Here is a 25,368-nt window from a genome sequence, read left to right on the forward strand (position 1 = left end):
CCAGCGCATCATTCTTACAGATTGAGATCAGACAGAAGTAATCTTTCTCTAACCATAATGTAGAACTGTATCTTACTACAAGTTTTATTCCTTCAACTATAAAACTGTGGAAGAATCTTAGCTCTGATGTAAAAATGTCACCTTCTTTATTAATTTTTTAAGTCAAAAATAAAAATTAAACGACCATTTAACAGTTGTAAATATTTTAACAATGGTAACAGAAAAGAGAATATACTTCACTGTCAATTTCGCAATAAAGCTAATAACCTTAATGCAAACTTAAACAATCATTATATAATAGCTGATGCATCTTGTCCTAGGTGTGATTACCATAATGAGCACTAATTTATGAATTGTCCAGCATATAGCATACAAAGAAATAAACTAAGAAAAGACCCACAACCTGAGCTAGGTGTATCGTATGAGCTAAAGATTTTTTTACATGGGTGTTCGGAGTTTTCGTATCAAACGAACATCAACATACAAATTATGTACAAGAATACATCCATCCACGTAAGCCAGGGGTTCTGAGTCAATACGTTACCGTTGGACGGCAACGTGTCGACTCAGGACCCCTGGCTTGCGAGGATGGAATATATATGGTTAACAAAACGTTTTCAAATACATTTCATTTTAATATATTCTTTTCACTATATGTTATTAATACAATTCTGTGTTATGCTTAATTCATCTGGATCTTTGTGTGTGCGTGTGTGTGTGTGTGTGTAAGTTTACCCGTATAATTGTAATACATATATTCACTCAGTTCATTGTATTTGTAACCTTGATTCTTGTATAGAGAGGGTATTTATAGGCATTGCCTGTTGCCCAATCTATTCCGTATTCTGAATAAATATTGTTTAAATCAAGTATCCTACGTGTAACAGATAACGGTGCCAGATTATAAATCATCATATTAGTAACAGGTATCAGATTATTAGGCAAACTACCGGTAATTGCTACCAGATGATTAAAAAAATATACCTATAACAAGTATGAGATTACAAAACATTCTATATGTAACAGGTATTAGATTATAAGGCACCCTACCTGTAATAGGTGCCAAATTGTAAAACACCATGTTGGTTTCAGGTATCAGATAATAGAGCACCCTATCTGTAACAGGTGCCAGATTATGAAGCAACTTATTGTTGTCAAGTAATAGATATTTAACAACCGTATTGGTTACAGGTGTAGATTTGTGAGCACCCTTATTGGTTACAGGAATGAAATCATTAAGTTCTCTAATGTCAGATACCAGATTATATCAAAGCATATTACATTTACATGTAACTGGTACAAGATTATAAGGCACCCCATCTGTTACAGGTACAGATAATAAAGCAACTTGCCTGTTACAGGTATCAGATTGTAAGTCATCTAAGTTGATCCAACCATTAAGAGGTACTTAATTATAGAGCACCATACTTATAACAGGTACAAGATCATAAGAAACTTGTAATGAAGGCATCTGCTTGTAACTGGTGCCAGATTACTAAGCAATCTAACAGGTAACAAATTAATACTAGATCAAAATATACAAGGCACAAGAGAATAAAGTAACGAACAAAGAATCATAAATGCACTTTACTGTAAAGCACCTTTTTGTTACAGCCGTAGCGTATGCTAAAAATTCGAATGAATAGGGATTGTTATAATTATACATGTACTACATGTATTAAAGTAAAAAACTATATTATATAGTCTATAAATAGCCCCTATATAATCTATACAAACGCAAACAGTTCATAACACTACATATTCACCGGATTTGAAGCCGTATTCACCGGAGGGTCAGTGCGCGTGCAGTGGCATTGTGACGTCACAATCAATACCCTAAACAACGTTGAATTTAACAATGGTTGCAACGGTCGGAGCTAGCTGAATATATGAGCAGGAAAAATTGTTTCGCAAGTCTATCGCAGGATTATTTTCTAACATTTCGATGTCTTACGCACATCAAAAGGAAAACACGGAGGTTATAGGTTGTAATCTGGACATTTTTTATTTTTCTACGACAGAAGTTCGTTAATGAAAATGGAATCGTCAGGCGGCTTTCAATGTCTTATTCATTAAATCCTGACTATATAATAAAACAATTATGGACTCTTTCGATGGTGAATATGGTTTGTTATTCACCAGAAAAATATTAATATTGACCTCGGCTTCGCCTCGGTCAATATTAATATTTTTCTGGTGAATAACAAACCATATTCGCCATCGAAAGAGTCCATAATTGTATAATATTTCATCGTTTCATTTACCGGTAGATTAATTATTCATGCAATTAATTGGATTATATATTGTGTAGATTTCTGGCATGCATATATCTGGTTATAAGGGAAAATGGGTGAAAAGTCGTATCCTCAAAAATTCAGTTAATCGGTAATTGATCGGTTCAAAAAATTATATTTGTTTTAAACCGTTAAAGTGCCTATACCTTTATGAGAGTTATTGAGTAGCGTTTTAAAAAAATGAATATAACATGGCATAATATTTTCTAATTTACACTAGGTGTGGTTTTATAATATTCTTTCACTTCAAACTGCATTGATTTCCAATTATTTAAATTGTTACCAACCTGCTAACGTGAAACTAAACCGTTCTGATAATATTTGAAGAGCGACCGAAATCGCCAATAACTTATTTAAATTAATTATTTTTCGGATTATTTTTTTTATCTATAATGATTAAACTATACACTTGCATTATCTATTTGAAATCAAACTTGAATCCATTTGAATTTTTTATAAAGTTGTTACAGACCGTAAAATAATAGTTTCTGATACAATATGGAAAGAGCACTAGCGACTCAAATCACCGATGCTCATAACTAATTCAAAATAATTATTTTCCCTAATATTTTCATGTAGAATTATTAAACTACACTTAGATTATCTATTTCAAATGAAACCGGCATCAAATTCCACTATTTACTGGTTTTACAGGCGATAAATATGTTAGTTCTGATAAATTCTGAAATCGCCATTTTGAAGAGCGACTCAAATCACTGATGCTCATAACTAATTCAAAATAATTATTTTCCCTAATATTTTCATGTAGAATTGTTAAACCACACTTAGATTATCTATTTCAAATGAAACCAGCATCAAATTCCACTATTTACTGGTTTTACAGGCGATAAATATGTTAGTTCTGATAAATTCTGAAATCGCCATTTTGAAGAGCGACTCAAATCACTGATGCTCATAACTAATTCAAAATAATTATTTTCCCTAATATTTTCATGTAGAATTATTAAACTACACTTAGATTATCTATTTCAAATGAAACCGGCATCAAATTCCACTTTTTACTGGTTTTACAGGCGATAAATATGTTAGTTCTGATAAATTCTGAAATCGCCATTTTGAAGAGCGACTCAAATCACTGATGCTCATAACTAATTCAAAATAATTATTTTCCCTAATATTTTCATGTAGAATTGTTAAACCACACTTAGATTATCTATTTCAAATGAAACCGGCATCAAATTCCACTTTTTACTGGTTTTACAGGCGATAAATATGTTAGTTCTGATAAATTCTGAAATCGCCATTTTGAAGAGCGACTCAAATCACTGATGCTCATAACTAATTCAAAATAATTATTTTCCCTAATATTTTCATGTAGAATTATTAAACTACACTTAGATTATCTATTTCAAATGAAACCAGCATCAAATTCCACTATTTACTGGTTTTACAGGCGATAAATATGTTAGTTCTGATAAATTCTGAAATCGCCATTTTGAAGAGCGACTCAAATCACTGATGCTCATAACTAATTCAAAATAATTATTTTCCCTAATATTTTCATGTAGAATTATTAAACTACACTTAGATTATCTATTTCAAATGAAACCAGCATCAAATTCCACTATTTACTGGTTTTACAGGCGATAAATATGTTAGTTCTGATAAATTCTGAAATCGCCATTTTGAAGAGCGACTCAAATCACTGATGCTCATAACTAATTCAAAATAATTATTTTCCCTAATATTTTCATGTAGAATTATTAAACTACACTTAGATTATCTATTTCAAATGAAACCAGCATCAAATTCCACTATTTACTGGTTTTACAGGCGATAAATATGTTAGTTCTGATAAATTCTGAAATCGCCATTTTGAAGAGCGACTCAAATCACTGATGCTCATAACTAATTCAAAATAATTATTTTCCCTAATATTTTCATGTAGAATTATTAAACTACACTTAGATTATCTATTTCAAATGAAACCAGCATCAAATTCCACTATTTACTGGTTTTACAGGCGATAAATATGTTAGTTCTGATAAATTCTGAAATCGCCATTTTGAAGAGCGACTCAAATCACTGATGCTCATAACTAATTCAAAATAATTATTTTCCCTAATATTTTCATGTAGAATTGTTAAACCACACTTAGATTATCTATTTCAAATGAAACCGACATCAAATTCCACTTTTTACTGGTTTTACAGGCGATAAATATGTTAGTTCTGATAAATTCTGAAATCGCCATTTTGAAGAGCGACTCAAATCACTGATGCTCATAACTAATTCAAAATAATTATTTTCCCTAATATTTTCATGTAGAATTATTAAACTACACTTAGATTATCTATTTCAAATGAAACCAGCATCAAATTCCACTATTTACTGGTTTTACAGGCGATAAATATGTTAGTTCTGATAAATTCTGAAATCGCCATTTTGAAGAGCGACTCAAATCACTGATGCTCATAACTAATTCAAAATAATTATTTTCCCTAATATTTTCATGTAGAATTGTTAAACCACACTTAGATTATCTATTTCAAATGAAACCGACATCAAATTCCACTATTTACTGGTTTTACAGGCGATAAATATGTTAGTTCTGATAAATTCTGAAATCGCCATTTTGAAGAGCGACTCAAATCACTGATGCTCATAACTAATTCAAAATAATTATTTTCCCTAATATTTTCATGTAGAATTATTAAACTACACTTAGATTATCTATTTCAAATGAAACCAGCATCAAATTCCACTATTTACTGGTTTTACAGGCGATAAATATGTTAGTTCTGATAAATTCTGAAATCGCCATTTTGAAGAGCGACTCAAATCACTGATGCTCATAACTAATTCAAAATAATTATTTTCCCTAATATTTTCATGTAGAATTATTAAACTACACTTAGATTATCTATTTCAAATGAAACCAGCATCAAATTCCACTATTTACTGGTTTTACAGGCGATAAATATGTTAGTTCTGATAAATTCTGAAATCGCCATTTTGAAGAGCGACTCAAATCACTGATGCTCATAACTAATTCAAAATAATTATTTTCCCTAATATTTTCATGTAGAATTGTTAAACCACACTTAGATTATCTATTTCAAATGAAACCGACATCAAATTCCACTATTTACTGGTTTTACAGGCGATAAATATGTTAGTTCTGATAAATTCTGAAATCGCCATTTTGAAGAGCGACTCAAATCACTGATGCTCATAACTAATTCAAAATAATTATTTTCCCTAATATTTTCATGTAGAATTGTTAAACCACACTTAGATTATCTATTTCAAATGAAACCAGCATCAAATTCCACTATTTACTGGTTTTACAGGCGATAAATATGTTAGTTCTGATAAATTCTGAAATCGCCATTTTGAAGAGCGACTCAAATCACTGATGCTCATAACTAATTCAAAATAATTATTTTCCCTAATATTTTCATGTAGAATTGTTAAACCACACTTAGATTATCTATTTCAAATGAAACCAGCATCAAATTCCACTTTTTACTGGTTTTACAGGCGATAAATATGTTAGTTCTGATAAATTCTGAAATCGCCATTTTGAAGAGCGACTCAAATCACTGATGCTCATAACTAATTCAAAATAATTATTTTCCCTAATATTTTCATGTAGAATTGTTAAACCACACTTAGATTATCTATTTCAAATGAAACCGACATCAAATTCCACTTTTTACTGGTTTTACAGGCGATAAATATGTTAGTTCTGATAAATTCTGAAATCGCCATTTTGAAGAGCGACTCAAATCACTGATGCTCATAACTAATTCAAAATAATTATTTTCCCTAATATTTTCATGTAGAATTGTTAAACCACACTTAGATTATCTATTTCAAATGAAACCAGCATCAAATTCCACTATTTACTGGTTTTACAGGCGATAAATATGTTAGTTCTGATAAATTCTGAAATCGCCATTTTGAAGAGCGACTCAAATCACTGATGCTCATAACTAATTCAAAATAATTATTTTCCCTAATATTTTCATGTAGAATTGTTAAACCACACTTAGATTATCTATTTCAAATGAAACCGGCATCAAATTCCACTATTTACTGGTTTTACAGGCGATAAATATGTTAGTTCTGATAAATTCTGAAATCGCCATTTTGAAGAGCGACTCAAATCACTGATGCTCATAACTAATTCAAAATAATTATTTTCCCTAATATTTTCATGTAGAATTATTAAACTACACTTCGATTTTCTTTTTTTTAGCTAAACCTGCATCCATTTTAATTTCCTTAAGTTGGTACAGACCGTGAACTAGTAGCTTCTGATGGATTTCTGACGAGCGACAGAAATCACCGATGCTCATAATTATTATTCGAATTTTTTCTCTAGAATTATTAAACTAACCTTTTATCGTCTACTCTTTGTCATAACTGCATCCAATTTTTTAAGTTGTTAGAGATGGAAATATAATTCTGGTAGGTTATGAAACCCCCTTTTGAAGAGCGACCGAATAACTAAATAAATTTAAAATAACGTTTTCCGATTTTTTCCCTAGAAATATTGAACTAAACTCAGATAATCTACTTTAAATCAAAACTGCATCCCGTTTTTCTATTTAATGTTGTAACAGAAGGCATACTAGTCGGTTCGTTTAAAACAATTGAACATGAAACCGTAATTTTGAAGAGCGACTGAAATCACCGACGCTCTTGATTTGTTTAAGATAATGTTTCTTCAATTCTTCATATTCAGATTTATTAAACTCAAAATTTATATCAGCTACATAAAATTAAAACCACATCCATTTCTTTTCACTTTTTCTTATCATTTCGACGGACAAGTGGCCAACCACCCTAAACGTATTTAAAATTATTATGTCGTCATTATTTATTTGTTCAGAATTATTTTCCCGTCATTTAATTTTTATGTTAAATAAAAAATAGGTCGAAATGAGATAAGAATTATCACTTTATATTCTGGTGAAATACAGGTATTTATGGTTCATTGAAGACAAAATACAAGTGTATATAATGAAGTGGTTATAAAAACACACTTCACACCTTTGGTAAAAATTGACCACGGGGAGCTGTGTTTGTGAGTTATTAACAAACAGGTAATTGTTGACACCTGTCTAAGATAACGCCCTGGGCATGGTTCACACCTGTTGAACAAATGACTGAGAGATTGTTAACCGTAGCATGTTTTCCCCCCTTCTTTTCTTTTTAAATATATATTCAATTTACAAAATTTTTAATTAAATTTGAAGTCGTTTATTTCCTTTTAGAAAATACATAGATTTTAGAAATCTAAAACATTATTTAATAATAATGCTATACGAAGAAAATTCAATATTAAGTTTTAAATAACATATATAATTGTTTTGCATACTTTTAGGATTAAAATAAATAAATAAAACACTAAAAGCTAAGACTTCGGATACTATTACCGTGGATTTAAAACCAGTAGAGCACCGCTTTGATTTGAAGCGACTAAAATCCCCAGGCATGCGCAGAGGCCAGTGATTTGAGTCGCTCTTTTCCCTATATATTCTATTAAGAGCGACCCTGAGCACTAGCGACAGAAATCACGGTTACACCGGGTACCTCACACATGGAGATGCAAGATGTGTATTGGGTTATGCATGTTTATGGTTTACACAAAGCGTATAAGGAAAGTTTAAGCAGTTGTACAAAGCCGAAGGGTTCTCTGACTTACGATGGATAAATTGAGTGTCATAAAAGCTTGGGTGCGAGCAGGAGGAGAATTTCGATCGAAGTACAGGTAAACAAGTCAGAGAATGTCACCTGTTTCTTGGGTATTCGTGGGTGAAATAGAAGTCTTATATTATACATTTGTATCTGATTAGAATAGTTTTGTTATCATCATTACAACTAATTTATTAACAGATTTTTCTTGAATTCGAGGATAATGATGTTATTACCAGCTGATTAAGGAGGAGTAGTGTAAGTGTCAGATGGGTACGAACGTCATCTTGTGACAGCATCACCTTTGTTTGGGTAAATAATTTGTCAGAATACACTTCATTTATCAACAGAAATTAAGCTGTTGCATGTCAGTGGGTCTAGTTTTATAAGTATTCAATGTTTGAAAGCACTTATCAGGTCCAGTACAATCTTTTGATTTAGCTATATAGCTTTATTAAGCTATTCAGAATAGATAGAACGTTCTATTGTTAAAATGATATTGTCCTACGGACCCGGTTTAACGATAGAATTTGTTCCGTGTATTCGCAATGTAGCAAAATAAACACGGGCGATAACTCGAATTCTCTGCATTTTGTATGAAGAATCCAGAGAGTTCCGAATGTCAACATGGCGTTAAATTTGAAGCGAGGAAAAAACGTTGAGAAAATGAGTTGAATTTTCGTATATATATGGATTAATTTGTAGGTTAAAAGGCATATACAATCTCAAAAATGTTTGTTATGATTAATTTGGTAGTTATTTTCAATGCAACTCCTTTTGTATTCTTCAAAATCATTTCGGATTGGATCCACTCCGATTTGCTACATTGCAAGTATATGGGAGGTATTCTAACTGTGGTGAGGGCTTGTCCCGAGACACAGTTAGATTATTCTAACTATATTCAGAATAGCTTAATTTAGCTATTTTATATCAGTTTTTCTTAAATGTGTACTTTTCTCAGCATGCACAAAAAGTCGCACCTTGGTGCAGTGATGATACTCAACCTTGAACTCATCTGAAATTGATGCATTATAAAACTCACTCATTAAAATCTCCTTGCATTCATGTAATAATTTTTAGGCCCAAATACTGTACAGCAGTCCTCAAAATACTGGAATTTGGGTGAAAATACTGTACATTGTTCATAAAAAAACTGTAAAAAATATCAACCAAAAATCAATGTAAGAGGTTCATATTTAGCTCTTCTGAGCCAAATGCCCAAAGAGCTAATGCTATGGCCATTTGTGCGGTGTGCGTAAACTTTTTAGAATATGGGCCATAACTCAAGAACCCTTTGGCCAATTATTGTCAAATTTGTCACAGGGTATCCTTGGGCCAAGGGCTTCCGTTTATACTAAAACTAGGGTTGTGACCCTTAAACAAGGGGAGATAATTAGGAAAATAGAAACAAAAGAGACTTTGTACTCAAAGTTCTAAAAGTTTTTAGGCTACATGCGCAATTGATACAGTTACTTCTTCAATGAAATTATAAAGGAGGCCAATTATGGTCAAGAAGATAATTGATTGGTAATAATTCAGTACAATGAGAAGCAATCATACTTATCCATGCCTCAATGCACACAAGGTAGTGGACAGTTACTCAAATAATAGAAATTTATCTTTTGCTTAAAAGTATTCAAAAGTTGCAAAGTTGGAGATATCTTTGATTTTGCTTGTTGTTTCGATAGCCCATAGCACATATATGAATGGTCAAATACATGCAACTTTTTGTCTATTTCTTACCAAAATAATTTTTGTGAAAAACTGCATATAAATAGCTAAGTTAAGCTATTTTGAATAGCTTAATAAAGCTATATAGCTATTTCAAGCTATATAGCTAAATTAAGAGATTGTACTGGACCTGCTTATTTCCCAACAATAAGACTTTCTTTATATATTCTGCAAATTCTCTCTGCATTTATCATTGAACAAAATTCATATGACTGCAATAATTATATGACCATACTCTTCATTCAGAGAGCATGTTATAGAGGATATTTTGGTTAAAGTTTTGGTCTGTTAAGGTTTCAGTCTGTTTCAGTGTTTGAAATATTCTTTCATCTTACACAATTGTATACATTAAAATTTATTTTATAGCTAAAGTACAAGAGAACTGCAGCATGTAAGACTACATGTACATCGACTTTGAATAATCTACCTGGTATATCCTCAAAAAGGCAACTCAAATACAGGTATGAAATTGATGTCACAAAATAAGTTTTTGGACTTACATTTACTCTTATAATTCATATACATATAAAGCATATAAAAAATAGAAAAGAATTAAAGGTTCATCAGGTGACAGCTCAATCATGTATGGAATATAATTAGGCCAAATAAAAAAATATGTGTGGTTCCCGTTACCCGACCGTCCCTATTTTAGATCCCCGACCCTTAACTTTTTTCTGGCAATTTTCATATTTATTTTCCGGAATTTTCCGTGATTTCCGTCATCCACTTCGGTATTAGTTTTAGTTCCAGCAATGGCGACCTCCATGCAAAAATCATTTCAACACGTAGTGCAAGTGTTTGATGGTGTTAAATCTAAAGCAAGCTAGCATGGCGCAGCAGTATACCTTTTTCCAGCGCCATGTTTTTTGTTTGTTTGTTTTTTGGTTGCCAAAATTAAATAAATATGCCCAAGAGTGGCGAGATTCAGTTAGTTGCTCTGTTTACAGCTGGTTTATAACAAGTGCATGCTGATTAGTCTCTTTATTATTAATGCACGCAAAGGTGTGAAGTCAGGATAGGAAATCACTTCTCGCTTGAAAGCACACAGACAGCTGGCCAGGTAACGTTTTTTGGAGTTAGAGGGAAGATAACATGAGAAAACATTTATTTGATTGCATTGATTACGCAAGAATTAGCCCAATGTGTAAGATAAATTAACTTGTAAATTATTAAATAATTTATATCAGGATCGTTTCTTTTAAACCGAAAGTAGAAAAAAAAAGCAGTTCATGAGGAACCGTGAAAAAGAAGACTGCTGATTTCACCTGAATAAAGTCAACTTGCAAAACACCAATATATATGAGAAATGAGCTTGGAAGTATGAAGTCTTCAATGAGGCAAAAAGGTTTCATGAAAGGATTTAAAATTTTAATAATATTAAATATTTGTAATTCTGACGAATTTGAATCATTCTATGTCATCTTGCTTAGGTGATTTATTTTGTTTTAAACATTACTGTACAAAGTATAGGTGTCACATTCTTTTCCTCTGACAGCTCTTAAAAGTTTATCATTCAAAATTTATTATTAAGTAAAATAAGAACTATTCTGGATAAAAGTAATTAATTTCATTTATAAACACTGATTTTAAACAAAAGGATGTTCACCTTGGACTTTATTTTTTACAAAAAGAAAAGATTGTGTTTTCATTATTTTTATGCCCCTGGATCGAAAGATCCCGAGGGTATATTGTTTTTGTCCTGTCTGTCTGTTTGTCTGTTTATCTGTTTGTCTATCTGTCTGTTGTCAATTTTAACCTTGCCCATAACTTTGATTGGTTAGAGCTATGACTTTCATATTTCACATGTGTATTCTTTGTGACAAGACCTTTCTTTGGGTACCATCATATTTGACCTTTTGACCTTGATGTTGGAGTTTGACCCACTTTTGCAAAATTTTATGAGATTTTAACCTTGACCATAACTTCTGAACAGTTGGTGCTTGGGGTTTCGAACTTCACATGTGTATTCTTTGTTACAAGGCCTTTCTTTGAATACCAACAACTATGACCTTTTGACCTTGACCTTAGAGTTTGACCTACTTTTGAAAAACTTTAACCTTGGCCATAACTTTTGAACGGTTGGAGCTAGGGCTTTCATACTTCACATATGTAATCCTTGTAACAAGACCTTTCTTTGGATACCAACAACTTTGACCTTGACCGTGATGTTTTACTTACTTTTAAAAAACTTTAACCTTTGCCATAACTTTTGAACAGTTGCAGCTAGGGCTTTCAAATTTAACATTTTTTATCTTTTGGCCTGGATTTTGACTTGCATTTGAGAAACTTTAACCTTCGCCATAAGATGCCATTCGGGGGCATCAGTGTTTCACAAACACATCTTGCTGATTTAAAAATATTTGTTTCATATTCATAACTAGGGTGCCCCCTACCAATGTTGACTAGTATATTTCACGCCACATCGAAATGCCACTTATTTTCTCCTTCACTCTGTTCATCCACAAATAAAACATTTCTTTTCTGAACCATAGTTGGAAAAGACTGAATTCAAAATAAACAAAACATTTATTAGTTATGATTTATATACTCAGCTCTTCACAAAATATTTCTGTTTTTTCGCATTCTATAATATACAATTTTAGATTTTATATACCTGTATAAAGACTTCCGCAGCAGATTCCGATGGAGAAATCATGATCTATATTTAAGATTTAATGTATAATGCTTAAGATATCCATTAATTTTACTTATAATATACAATTCTGAAATTAATATCATCCTTTAAAAACAAGGACAGCACTTATCATCTTCGTAAAAACTTAACATTCTAAAAAAAGAAAATATAATATCCAAATAACAGTTAAATAATTCAATTTGCTCATGCTGATTTTCTTCAAACATTGTATTTTCTGGATGAGTATGAACTCGAATGAATAGAATCAGCAAACAACTGTTTAAATACCCAAGACATTTTATTCACACATTAAAGCACATATCTAATCCATATGCTTAAGAGAAAACATATCTAACACTCTACACATAAAATAGTTCACTTATGCTAACGAAAAGAAATAGGTATTATTTGGAAAAATTTAGAAAATCATTTTGTTAAAAAAAAAAAAAAAAAAAAAAAAAAAATCCCTACCCACCTTCCCTATTTTTTTTTGGAGGTGTAACCAGAACCACACATATTTTTTGTTTGGCCTTAACAAAGGGTTTCCAAATGTCAAAATTAAGGGTATTCGATATATTCCATACAAGTTGTGAATCATTTATAAGTGATTTGTACAGAGGTTCATTTGCATATAAATGTTGTTAACATTGTTTTACTGTCTTTATTAACTTGTAATACTAAATTTTATAAATTGACAAATTCATTCTTTTTTAGAAAGTGCATATAATTTGGAAAAGAGACCATCAATCCACTGGGGGGTATGGCATGAAAGCAATGATTATAGAATATTGTAAGGTTGGAGGAGTTATAGTACAACAGGCAGGCAAGTAATGGTACTTTGTTCTGGAAATTTTTCGCCCCAGTTAAGTTTTATTTTTCTCATTCTGCCCTCCTTACAAGTAGGTGAATTTAAAACCGGACAAATTCGAAGAAGGCAGCATATATCTTTTAAACACAAATGTGTCTGATCAAATTTTAAAAGGGCAAAATTGTTTTCAAGGGTGAAAGAGTGAATATTTTAAAAATTAGAATGGGGTGAAAATATCCAATAATACAGGTTATATGTATTAAAACAGTACATATGCATTTCTCTTTTCTTTAAAATGAAAATAATTTGTTCTGTAAAAGGACAAATTTTGTTCTGATTTGTATCAAATAAATAAATATGTGCCAGATTTATTATTTTGCAGGCACCTAAGATACCATCAGTTGTGCGTCAAGCTGTGCAAAAATTCTATGTCATGTTACAGAATCTTTCTTAAATACAGGTATATGTCTGCTCATCTGGCAATCTTAGGACATCACTGGATGGTTTTGTTTAAAAAGATTACAGAGTTAACACACACTTCCAGCATGAAGACCAGCCAGTTGCCTCACCTGTCCTGACATTGTTAAAGGTAAATGGCCCTTTCAGAAAAGGATCTGACAATGCAAAGGCTTGCTAATCAATTAAAGATTTCTATTTACTAATAGGTAATTAATTTGAATTTCTGTAGCTTAAAAATTTAATGATGTGAATTAAAAGAAATATTTTAATCAAAATTATTTTTATTTCAGTACTTTGTGACAGTGAAAAGACATGGCTTTAAATTACTGCATCAGAGATCAATCCAGGTTATAAATCTGAGGAAAACAATAAAGCATCACTTCGAGCTACTTATATCACTGCCTTAATAAGTTGTCTGTATGTGTAACTAACAAAGGACAGTGACCAGTTGTACCTATGATATCAGAGGGCATCCTGAAAAACACTCATCACTAAGAATAGAAAACTTCAAATGACTTTTGTATCAATCCTTTTGAATTTCATCTGGCTTGGAATTTCAGTAGCCTTTAGCATCCTTCAAGCATTTCATGAAGTACATGTACCAATTTGCAGGTATAAAATGTTTGAAACAGATTGCTTGTCCCAAATAAAAAAAAAATAAATTCTCTGCCAATTAATAGTGTCATAAGCAGTTGATTGATATCACAGTTCCACTGGCTAGTATTTGTAGTTGAATGGTGCCATTTTTAAGAAAACTTTTCACAAAAACCTGGAAAACATCAGATGGAAAGGAGCATCTACAAGAAAAACAGTGAACACTTTCTTGAATATTAACAATGATATGTCATGTCCATTTACATCCTTTATATAAACTAATTAACCAAATCATAGAGAATTATGTACAAATTTGTCCTTTTGTGTATTCATAGTGTATTAAATTGATTTTACTAATTTATAAATATTTATGTTTTTCACAGTCATTAACATTTACAAATAGAAGTACATATAACATGAAAATATTACATGTTTAGTAGGATAACGTGAAATTGTAATACCACAAAAACCATCGCTGACCTCGCCTCGGTCAGCAATGGTTTTTAAGGGGTAAGAATTTCACATCACCCAAAATAAACAGGTAATATTTTTCTTGTTATAGAATGCATTTTAAGGATACACCAAAGGCTTTTTTCAAGATTTTCAACAATTTTGAGATTTTTGGCTAAGAAAAAGAAGTTATTCACTGCTTTATAATGCATGTAAAATTCTTGGTAATTATGAAATGGTTTTCTAATTATTTAACAATAATGAAACATAAACACTACCACATGTGAATGTTCCGTTATTGAAGCTTCTGATTTGATCTGTGACTGCCTGCTCATGAAAGACGCAATAAATCACTGTGACCACTTGGGGAATTCTTCACTAGCCACACAGAGATTATCAGTAATTAAACTACAGGGACTCTAGATTTAGAGAAGGAGATCTAACAGATCACTGATGACCATAAAATAGGAGGTGGAGCTTAGCTCTTGCCATTTTGCCGGGAAATCTTTCTGATTCAGAATTGAACCTATTTTAACTAATTAAAAGCATCTAAATACAGAAAAGAACCTCCCATTCCTGTGAATATGCATAGGAAATATGGCTAAGTGACAGGTATCCAAAGCTGAATCTCCAAGGTGTCATATATTCCTAGCTTTGGCAGATTTTGTTGTGTAATGGGTTTTTGCCCTCTACTGTAAAGTAAGATCAGACAGTGTGTGGTATTATTTCAAAGGATTCATCTTCCTTATTTATTGACCAATTTCTCTGAAAATTGGATGGGCTTCTTCTCAAATGTGTGTTCACAAAACCGTATCTCAGATTTTTGATATCTAGCTTAGTTTTGGAATTATTGAGGGAAATGTTAAATTAGGCTAATAAATTGGTAACATTGAAGGGCAAATGGCTGTAACTTTTGAATTAGAAGATTTATCAAAAATCTGAGATACAGTTTTGAAGTTCAATCTTTAATCTACCTTGAGGCAAAATGACCACTTTGAGGGGTTAAATACAAAAAAGTTGATTTATAAAATATTTAGGCACTAAAATTTACATTAATATTTAAATAATTTTTAAATAAGTCATTAATTAAAGTTTAAATTAGGATAATTAAATAGTAAATTTAACAAGCTTTCAAATGATATATACTTTTATTATGTTATCTTTGATAATGAAAGAATTACATGCAAATTAAATTCTAGCATTTGGAAACCTTTAGTGTATCCTTAAAGAAAACAACAAGGTGAAACGAACGTGCAAACATTCTGCACAGTTAACATTTTTTATTACTGTATATACTGTTACCCGTAGTCATGCATTTTCAACCATTGGGATGTAATGTCTGGCATGCAGTATGGTAATAGTACTTGTTAACAAATGTTTTTTAAACCAATCAAATTTGACTATTTAACATGAAAGTGTATAACAAATTTTTCTAGCATAATGGTGTTGTAAGTAACCATGGAATGTGAGCTTGTGTGAACTTGATCCTGAATTATTAAGTTTTGAATATTGTAATAAAGAATTGTGCAGCCTAAACTTTAACTTGTACCTGATTTAAATGGAGTTCCGTCATTAACAAGTTGGAAGTTGTTACACTCTCCATGAGTATAATAACTGGGGGATCTGCTTCATTTGCAGATACATGGATAACACATTCACTCAAAGCGCTGTCTCTTTTTCAGTACCTTGTGCAGCCCTGTAATATGTTATGACAAATGGAGAAAAATGCCTATTTCAAGAAAAAAAAGTCTGTCTCATAATTGTAGAAGTATTGGAAAAGGGGGGGGGGGGGTCATGAAACTTGGCAGTTAATACAGTTTGTATGTGTAAATGAAAAAATGCCTTCTTCTTTGTAGAATAAAAAATAATTATTTTTTGAATGTATGTGACCATTTTTATTTCTGAATAGACAGGGTAGCCTACAGAATGACCAATTTTGAGCTGACCATTTTTATTTATTGTAGTAATTAAATTAAAAAAAAATGTGTTTTCTACAAAGATCATATGTTATCGACGTGGTATTCAACTTTGTATTCCCATGGTCGATGCATTTGGGTACATCTATTTTTTTTATTTGCTTTCAATGACATCGCATTCAATATCCCAATCTCATGTATACCTGTCCAATACTCCAAATTATACCATATTGTAAGCTAAATCAATGCTTTAAATTTATGAAACCAATCTGTAGATAAGCGTACCTTTTGAATACAGACGATTTTAGAATAAAAACGATTTAATTTTCCCTTTATGCTTAAGTATGTTGGCTAATCTTGGCCCCCTCGGAATAGCTTGTGTTTACGTTATGTAATGAAAAAATAAAGCAATTAAACGCTATTCACCTGCATCTATCAATCCATTTTCTCCTCTTCTTTGCAACAATCGGGAATCAAAACAAACTACAAGTTTAATAATTCCACTGCGATGCTTACAACTTAAGTAATCCACTGTCTCCAAGAACGCTCAGGTACCCGGGAGTTATAAAACGAAAGTGAAAGTCAACGAGACTTACAGACCCTTTGAATTTTCCTATAGTATACATGATAGATAAGTGTAATAAATATAATTTGTGAGCAAAACAAACTACAAATTCTACTGGGCTGCTTAAAACTAAATGCGAAGCTGTAATCCATTGTCTGCAAGAATGGTAAGTTATAAAACGAAAGTGAAAGTAAATGAGAATTAAAGGCTATAGTCTTGGGAGCAGTTGTTATTTCATAAATAATTTGAATAGGTGATATCACCTATTGGAATAAGTGATATCACCTATTCAAAATGATTAAGTGATATCATCTATTCGAATAAGTGATATCACCTATTCGAATAGGTGATATCACCTATTTGATTTGAATAGGTGATATCACCTATTCGAATAAGTGATATCACCTATTCAAAAGGAATAGGTGATATCACCTATTCGAATAAGTGATATCACCTATTCGAATAAGTGATATCACCTATTCGAATAGGTGATATCACCTATTCGAATAGGTGATATCACTCATTCAAATTGAATAGGTGATATCACCTATTCGAATAGGTGATATCACTTATTCGAATAGGTGATATCACCTATTCGAATAGGTGATATCACCTATTCAGAAGCTGAATAGGTGATATCACTTATTCGAATAGGTGATATCACCAATTGAATAGGTGATATCACCTATTCGAATAGGTGATATCACTTTTTTGCAGTAAATACCAAAACGGCGCCTCATAGTTGACTGACGTCTTTCATACAAATTGTAAGGCCATTATTTTCACACTGAATTGATTACGGATTTTTCCGTTTACCCGATCATGACAAGTACGTGCACTTGGCTGGTGTGAGCGGTTGGCAGGGGATACTTACTCCTACGTGGCACCTTATCCCAACTCTGTTTTCAAAGGTCCGTGTTTGCTCCGTTAACAATTCGTATTGTGAGATTGATCACTGTTCATTATCTGCACATTTCACCTTTGAAAATCCTTTTTACTCATTTACCTCTAGCATGTGAATTGTTTACAAAATAACAATATGCTGCTAGCCCTCAACAGAAATGGCGAAATTCTTGCTCCCAGGTTCCAGTGGCCATGCCCGAGGGTAAGGCTAAGTTGGTCATATATTTGAAATTCAATTATTCAAGATGCATTTGAAGATCTTATTTACTCCTAAACAATTACCAAATTATACATGAGGGCAGTAAGCTATGGGTCCTTTACCATCCCAGCTAGCACAAAAACATTTTAAAAATGTTTTTAAAACATTCTCAAAATGTTACGAAAACATTTTTAAAAATGTTTTAATCACGTGATTTTGTATGGTTTTTTAAACGTTTTTAAAACATTTTAGCATAATGTTGCACCCAATGTTTTAAGAACATTTTCTTAAAATGTTGCAAAAACATTATTTAAAATGTTTTAATCACGTGATTTTGTATGGTTTTTTAAACGTTTTTAAAACATTTTAGCATAATGTTTCACCCAATGTTATAAGAACATTTTCTTAGAATGTTGCAAAAACATTTTTTAAAATGTTTTAATCACGTGATTTTGTATGGTTTTTTAAACGTCTTTAAAACATTTTAGCATAATGTTTCACCCAATGTTATAAGAACATTTTCTTAGAATGTTGCAAAAACATTTTTTAACATGTTTTAATCACGTGATTTTGTATGTTTTTTTAAACGTTTTTAAAACATTTTCTGAAATGTTTTGAAATAATGTTTTTTGAAATATTACTTAAACACATTTTAAGCCATATTGTGCAGAAATATTTTTGAAACATATTTTACAACGTTTTTAAACACTTCAATTTTTTTTTTACATTATTTCAAACATTATAAAAATTTTAAACAACATTCTAAAAACCTGTCTGCAAACATTGTAAGATAATGCTCCTGAAACATCTGGATGAAACATTTTGAAAATATTTCTACAAATATTCTCTAACTATTTCTTATTTACATATAAAAATAAGAACAACTTTTTGAAAACATGATAAAGTTCTTATATTGATGAAAAATTCTTACATATTTTTCAAAACTTATAAACACAAAAGTCCTCTACAGTACACAAAAATGAATTATTGTACATGAGTCTTGGTGCTATATACAAATGATTCAAATTTTAAAATTGTACCTGCTTGAATCATTTTAAAAGTCTTTAACCGAACTTTGAAACACAAGAGTCCTCTACAGTACACAAAAATGAATTATTGTACATGAGTCTTGGTGCTTTATACAAATGAATCAAATTTTAAAATTGTACCTGCTTGAATCATTTTAAAAGTCTTTAACTGAACTTTAAAACACAAGAGTCCTCTACAGTACACAAATATGAATTATTGTACATGAGTCTTGGTGCTATAAACAAATGAATCAAATTTTAAAATTGCACCTGCTTGAATCATTTTAAAAGTCTCTAACTGAACTTTAAAACACAATAGTCCTCTACAGTACACAAATATGAATTATTGTACATGAGTCTTGGTGCTATAAACAACCGAAATGAATCAAATTTTGAAATTGTAATCTCGAATCTTTTAAACGTCTTTAACTGGAGTCCTCCGGAAATTCATCTATCAAAGGTGGTCTTGTTCGTTTATTTCCTCTTTTCTGTAATCATAGAGCAGAGTAACTTAAACATGTAATACAAAGAAAATGAATTAATTTTTTTATTAAAAATTATACAAGTAAAATTATAACAATGTTTGATTTATATTACATATAACCAACAATGATATGCAACTGTTTTCATTAGTGTGTGAAAAAAGTATATAAAGATTACCTAAACTTTCTAACTACCAGTTAAAAGATACATGTACATGTGTATTACCTTTATGTAATTTGTTCCCCCTGGCTTATTAGGGGCATTCCTTAAAACATCAAGCACTTCTGTTTTGATTTCCTGGAATGCTAGTGTCTTCTTAGAGGCCTTTCTTGCTGCAGCTATTTTAACAGAAATTGTTTAAGCTGTTAGAAAAGCTCTTTACATACATTTCATATCACATACCAGTACTCTATAAATAGTTTAAATTTTCTTTGATTTAAATACTAATGTATGATGAAAACAAAATTATTTGAATGCTTTGGGATCCTATATCTACAAAAGCAAAAGAAAATTTGGACAAAAAAGTGTGAATACTTACTGGTAAGTCTTTTTCAATTTTAACACAGAATACATTTACCACCAGGAAAAATGTTCAAAATTAAAAGTACTGATAACAACAGAAATCGCTGTAGTTTTTCCAGAATTGCGAATAAAGAGGTCAATGAATTATTGAAATTGCTTGAACTGCCAACAAACTGAGTAATATATTGCAGAATCAGATTTCAATTTATATCATTTTAGATCTAAAGGTAGCTAACTTAAACTTCAGACACATAAAACAGATTCAGAACTCTTTAGAGTGTGCTCTCAAATAATAATTATCAAAGACACTTTAAAACATGAAATTGAAGATATGGACTTACACAGAATAATCTTGTAGAGAGGTGTACCAATGAAGGGTAGCTTTCCTTTTTGGCCTGTTCCACTGTACTGACTCATGGCATTGTTAGTCATCAATGCCCTCATGACCGTCCTGCAAATTTCACCTGCATCATTCCCTCCTTGCAATGAGGCCAGTGAAGTAATCTATAAATCAATTTAAATTAATTAGATACTTATATAACAGATACTTTAAAGCAGATATTGAGAGTTGAATTTTTTTTTTTCAAAACTTACATATAAATGTTTTAAATTATGATTTTTTTCTGACCTAAATTCTTTGGCGATTCTAGGTAATAGACAGAAAAGCTTTTAATTAGTTTATACACAAATGTAATTTTATTTTTCCTTACCATTTTTTTCCTAGAACTTTCATCTAAGCTCTCCTCCAATTGTTTTATATCTTCACTTGAATCAAGTTTTCTCTGAGATGGAAGGAAACTTTCAATGTCTTCAACTTCAACATCTGCAGTTGTCATATGATTTCTTAAAGCTGTCATATCACTTTGAAGATGGTCCAGTTTAGCAAGCACTAAAAATGATTTATACATTCTCATATTTCCATGAAAATATGCTTACACATGAAACATTCACACGTATTTAGGTAAAAACAGTGATATTTATAAAAATATCTTTAAAAATCATTAAAAAATTAAAACTACTGAGAATTTAAACATACCCTGTCTGAGCAATTCAGGAACACTGTGTACGTCCTCTTTTTCTGCCGAATTAGCTGAAGATCGTGATGCTAAAAAATAAATTTAATACATGTACCATGACTAAATTTAATGATGCATGATGTACAACAACACAGGAAGTGCAAACAACAAAATTTCAGAATTTAAACAGGTTTATAATTTAATTTTATCAAACCTGTCGTGTGTGATATTGACAAGGCCTGCACTCTGGGTGGGGTTGCTAGATTTCTTCGGGTCTCTTCTCTGCCAGACAATGTTGTTTTCGATCTGGGTGATCTGCGAACAGGTGATAACAACTGCCTCCTAACAGTTGTAACTGTCTGACTCCTTGGTACTGCTGGTGGTGGAGATGGGGATCGAGGGGAGGGATGAGTGTCAGTTTCTTTTGATGCCAGCAATAACTTCTTCTTCAAGGGAGCTGAATTTCCTTGCCCTTCTAAGTCATTGGTAGTTCTTTTAAGCCCTTTCAAGGAGGAGATGACTTTAGGTGGTTTTGGTAGGCCAGCTGAACCTTGATTTAAAAGATAATAGTTTAGTTGAACGTGCTTTTGTTTCATTTTAAAATCTTCCATGAAACTTCATTTCACCTTCTAAGAAAAACAGTAAACTTCCTTACTCATTAACTACAGGCTTACAAGTCATCTAAACAAGTAAGAAACTGAATTTTATCAAAATTGGTTAAATTACCTTTTCCATCAATGTCATTGTCATCTTCACTCTCACTGGAGGAGTAGAATCTAGCAGGAGTCTTCTTCTTTCTTGTGTCATCATCCGTTTCAAAGTTTGATGTTTCCTCTGCCTTTTTGCAATATTTCCTGGCTGTGTCATAGTCTTCATAATCTATGGAAACATTAGACATTCACTATATATCATTCTAATAATGCAGTTTTATCTGTACATTATGAGTATAAAGAGAATGACTTGTAAAACTTTATCAGGTTACATTTACTTTATAACTTACCTTGTCCCAGTTTCCGAATGTTGTACAGAGTCCATTTCTCTTTGTCTGGAATTGCCAAGTTCTTTATTTTTTTCTTTGCCTCCTTTTGAGGCCAATAGCACTTTCCCTAAAGTTTCATAAAAAGTGTATGATAAATGCAATCAAATAATCAAGACTTTATTTGTAAAGATTGAAAATACATGTACTTTTATACCTCATGTAACCATGACATGGGAACACATTCCACACAATCCTCATCTGGGAAATGAACTACTGCAAACATATCCTATTGGAAAAAAAAAACTTTCTAAAATTATTCTTATTGATGTAGTGTAATTGACAACTTACCATGTAAGCAGCAAACAGAAATTATTAAACAATCACTCAAATGATAACCATCCTATTTATTTTTTGTATTTTTACAAACTAATTTTCAAACATGCATTCACTATTTGCATTGGACCAATGTTTACTGGAAATTAACTACTTTAAAAAATTCATTTTCAACGATTACAAATGAAACAGTTTGTGGAAATGCATTTTGACCACTAGCAAATGATTCAGTCTGAACACCACACAAAATTAACAGTGAAATAACTTAATACACATACATAGTGTTTATCAACATCCATACAAGCAAGGCGAGTTTGCATTTGGACATCACAATTTAAATCTCAAAGTCATGTTGTAAAGGGACAAACACAACTTTGTTTTCCTGGTGTGAAGGCATTCTCAAACATCTTATTACCAATTCGTCTGCATTTAGAGTTTTGACATTGTAGTTTAGTTTTCCAAATTGAGCATGACCAATCAAGTCCGAGTTGCATGGATAAGTAAATGAATTTTCTGGAGAATGGTACACTCTGCATAGGAATGACTTTGCCTCTCTGTTTGTTGGTCGAATTAATTCACAGTACTTATCCCTGTTGGTACGGTACAGATTATTTGGCTTTTTATATCTTATTTTCTTGACCTTGATTGGATCTTTCTCACAATCTGATTCCATGGACTCCAAAACTCTTTTCACTAATTGAGCAGCTGGATTGTTTCCTCCACTTATTTTGCGCTTTAGTTGTTGCATATAATTTTCAAACGGCCATGCAGCGCATTTGTCGAGCGATCCAAATTTTTCGGCTTCTTTCCCTAGATGAAGAAGACTGTGAACATTGTAGACACAAAACTCCTCGCCATATAATTCACGGCTTTTTCTAACAAAGTATGTAAGCAATCGATGTGCATACTCAGAATAATGGGCTACCAGGCTCTGATTAACCAGAATGTTCAAAGCAATGCTTAAACACATGAAATGTCTGTACAGGCGATTTGGTAAAATGCCTCTAAGTGCAAACTGGCCAGTGTACAGTAAGAATTGCCGAAATTCTGTAGCCTTCCATCGATCTACCACGTCAAGGCTCCTTGGTTTTCTTGAAAACTCACATGGCATAAATTGGGCTAAGGATATGAGCTTTGCGCTGATCTGTCCAACATGTCCAGCAGAGAGCCTCACGTTTGGTCGTGGACTCCTTACCCACGAAATGATCAACTTCTTCGTGACACCAAGACAAACTTGATGCATGTAATCTATTGGAAAATCCCACACCATGTCAACAGGTAGGTTAAGAAATGGTGAGTGCATATTTTGCTTGTGATGTTCTTCCTGATCTTGGTTTCTAAACGAATCATCTGTTCGAAGTTCAAGATTGTCCGTGACTGGGAATGTCATTCTTCCAGTGTATGACCCTCGTTGATTACATTTGTCACAACCGAAGTATCCTGAATATTGTTTGACACACTTCACGTAAGCTCTTGCAGGTGCATCACATATTATACATGTCAATTTAACATCAAACTCCGTTTCATTAAAATGAATACCATTGGTACGCAAATGGTCATACTCTGCAATTGCTTCATTTAGAAAGTCAAGGTTTGAAGGTTTTGTGCAGCCGACAGTCAATGTTATAGGAAATGGCTTCAATGGTTTTAAATTGTTGATAACTCCAAGAACTGGCCAGGCGGAGGTATTGGAACTTTTAAACAAGGGCAGTCCATCAATATTTAAGGAAATATGCAAGGTATCTAAACCCTGAATATCAGCCAGTCTGTATTTTTTTAAAGTATGGATCATCATCGTTTCTAATCCAAAGTGGTAGTAATTCATGTCAGAAACTCTCAATAGCTCAACATTTCTTGGCGTGTGAAGCAATGTTCTTGAAGAAGCCGGAAGATATGTATGACCATTTTCTCTCAAAATCTTAAGAAGGGCATCAACAGCATTTGCCTTTATTTCGTACATGTTAATCCACTGTCTTAAGGCTTCTAACAGATGCGTAGATGGATCATCACTTCCACTTTCTTGATCACTAGAAGTCATGTTTTGAAAATTAAAATTCCAAATATAAGGATTTCTCTCACTCTCAGAAGATGTATTGCGACCATCCTGTTGTGTACTATTTCCATGATTTGAAGCATATTTATCAGGTGAATCTGGTATATGTTCCCTAGTTACATCATGCCTTCCCCCCCTGAGTGGTCGGAGTACTTGATTCGCTATTGCCATCTCTGTGGTTCAAGTTTGATTGCCTGCGTCTTTTCGATATCCACTTCTTGTTATAGAGAAGCCTTTTTCTTTGTTTTTTATTTGGATCCATCACACCTAAAAAATGTTCTTTAATTCTAAACCTGCATGATTCCTAACATACTTAAGGTCTAGTGACATTCTGTTATAAATTTCTAACAAAATATATTAAATTCCTGAGACGTGTATTTTCCTCGACAAAAAAAGCAAAAGTTTGAAAAGAAAAAGTTTTAAGCATGAAGCGAGGCTTACTTTTCCAGAAAATAACCATGATATGAAGGCAAACTGACACAGAGTGTAGAATAGAAAGAATGTATCGTCACCTAATAAAAAAAGAGGTATATATAGGAATAAAAATGATAAATAAATAGTGTAGTATGTAATAAATTCATACTCTAAAATACAATGAATCTTTTTGGGTCGGTATATATTATTATATATTCTTTTAAAAAATGCATCCAACAATAATTGTAATATACGTTTTTCTTCGTTCGTGTAGGGAAAAATGTGAAAATAATAAAAGCACTAAAGATCGTACCTGGTA

General features: G+C 31.9%; 1 protein-coding gene and 2 long non-coding RNA genes across 3 annotated transcripts; 2 read left to right on the forward strand and 1 right to left on the reverse strand.

Annotated features, from left to right (window-relative positions):
* The first annotated feature begins 7,860 nt into the window (after nt 1–7,860).
* On the forward strand, nt 7,861–13,145 carry LOC133193134 (uncharacterized). The gene is made up of 4 exons (XR_009721884.1): nt 7,861–8,037; nt 8,163–8,273; nt 10,059–10,153; nt 13,042–13,145. It is a non-coding gene; the product is annotated as an uncharacterized LOC133193134 (long non-coding RNA).
* Nucleotides 13,146–13,595: 450 nt separating this feature from the next.
* On the forward strand, nt 13,596–14,555 carry LOC133193127 (uncharacterized). Its single transcript, XR_009721883.1, has 2 exons — nt 13,596–13,724; nt 13,885–14,555. It is a non-coding gene; the product is annotated as an uncharacterized LOC133193127 (long non-coding RNA).
* A 5,119-nt stretch (nt 14,556–19,674) lies between these two features.
* LOC133198007 (uncharacterized) lies at nt 19,675–22,532 on the reverse strand. Its single transcript, XM_061334163.1, has 9 exons — nt 22,464–22,532; nt 22,271–22,376; nt 21,997–22,149; nt 21,485–21,820; nt 21,291–21,359; nt 20,965–21,143; nt 20,596–20,758; nt 19,958–20,070; nt 19,675–19,737 (listed from the first exon to the last, which is right to left on the reverse strand). Exons 1-9 carry the CDS (start codon nt 22,530–22,532, stop codon nt 19,675–19,677), a joined length of 1,251 nt encoding a protein of 416 aa, XP_061190147.1.
* Nucleotides 22,533–25,368: the final 2,836 nt, after the last annotated feature.

This window comes from Saccostrea echinata, unplaced genomic scaffold (assembly GCF_033153115.1).
Source record: "Saccostrea echinata isolate AGI-Se365-2 ecotype Australia unplaced genomic scaffold, CSIRO_AGI_Sech_v1 ptg000001l, whole genome shotgun sequence".
In the NCBI taxonomy this organism is placed as follows: Eukaryota; Metazoa; Mollusca; class Bivalvia; order Ostreida; family Ostreidae; genus Saccostrea; species Saccostrea echinata.

Bases quoted from the DNA above. Each gene is read 5' to 3' on its own strand.
- LOC133198007 (XM_061334163.1), bottom strand. From the start codon at position 22,532: ATGTTTGCAGTAGTTCATTTCCCAGATGAGGATTGTGTGGAATGTGTT. The intron at 22,150-22,270 runs GTAAGTTATAAA...ATGTTTCCATAG, and splicing joins CATTCGGAAACTGGGACAAG to ATTATGAAGACTATGACACA. The intron at 20,759-20,964 runs GTAAGGAAAAAT...ATTGATTTATAG, and splicing joins AAAGTTCTAGGAAAAAAATG to ATTACTTCACTGGCCTCATT.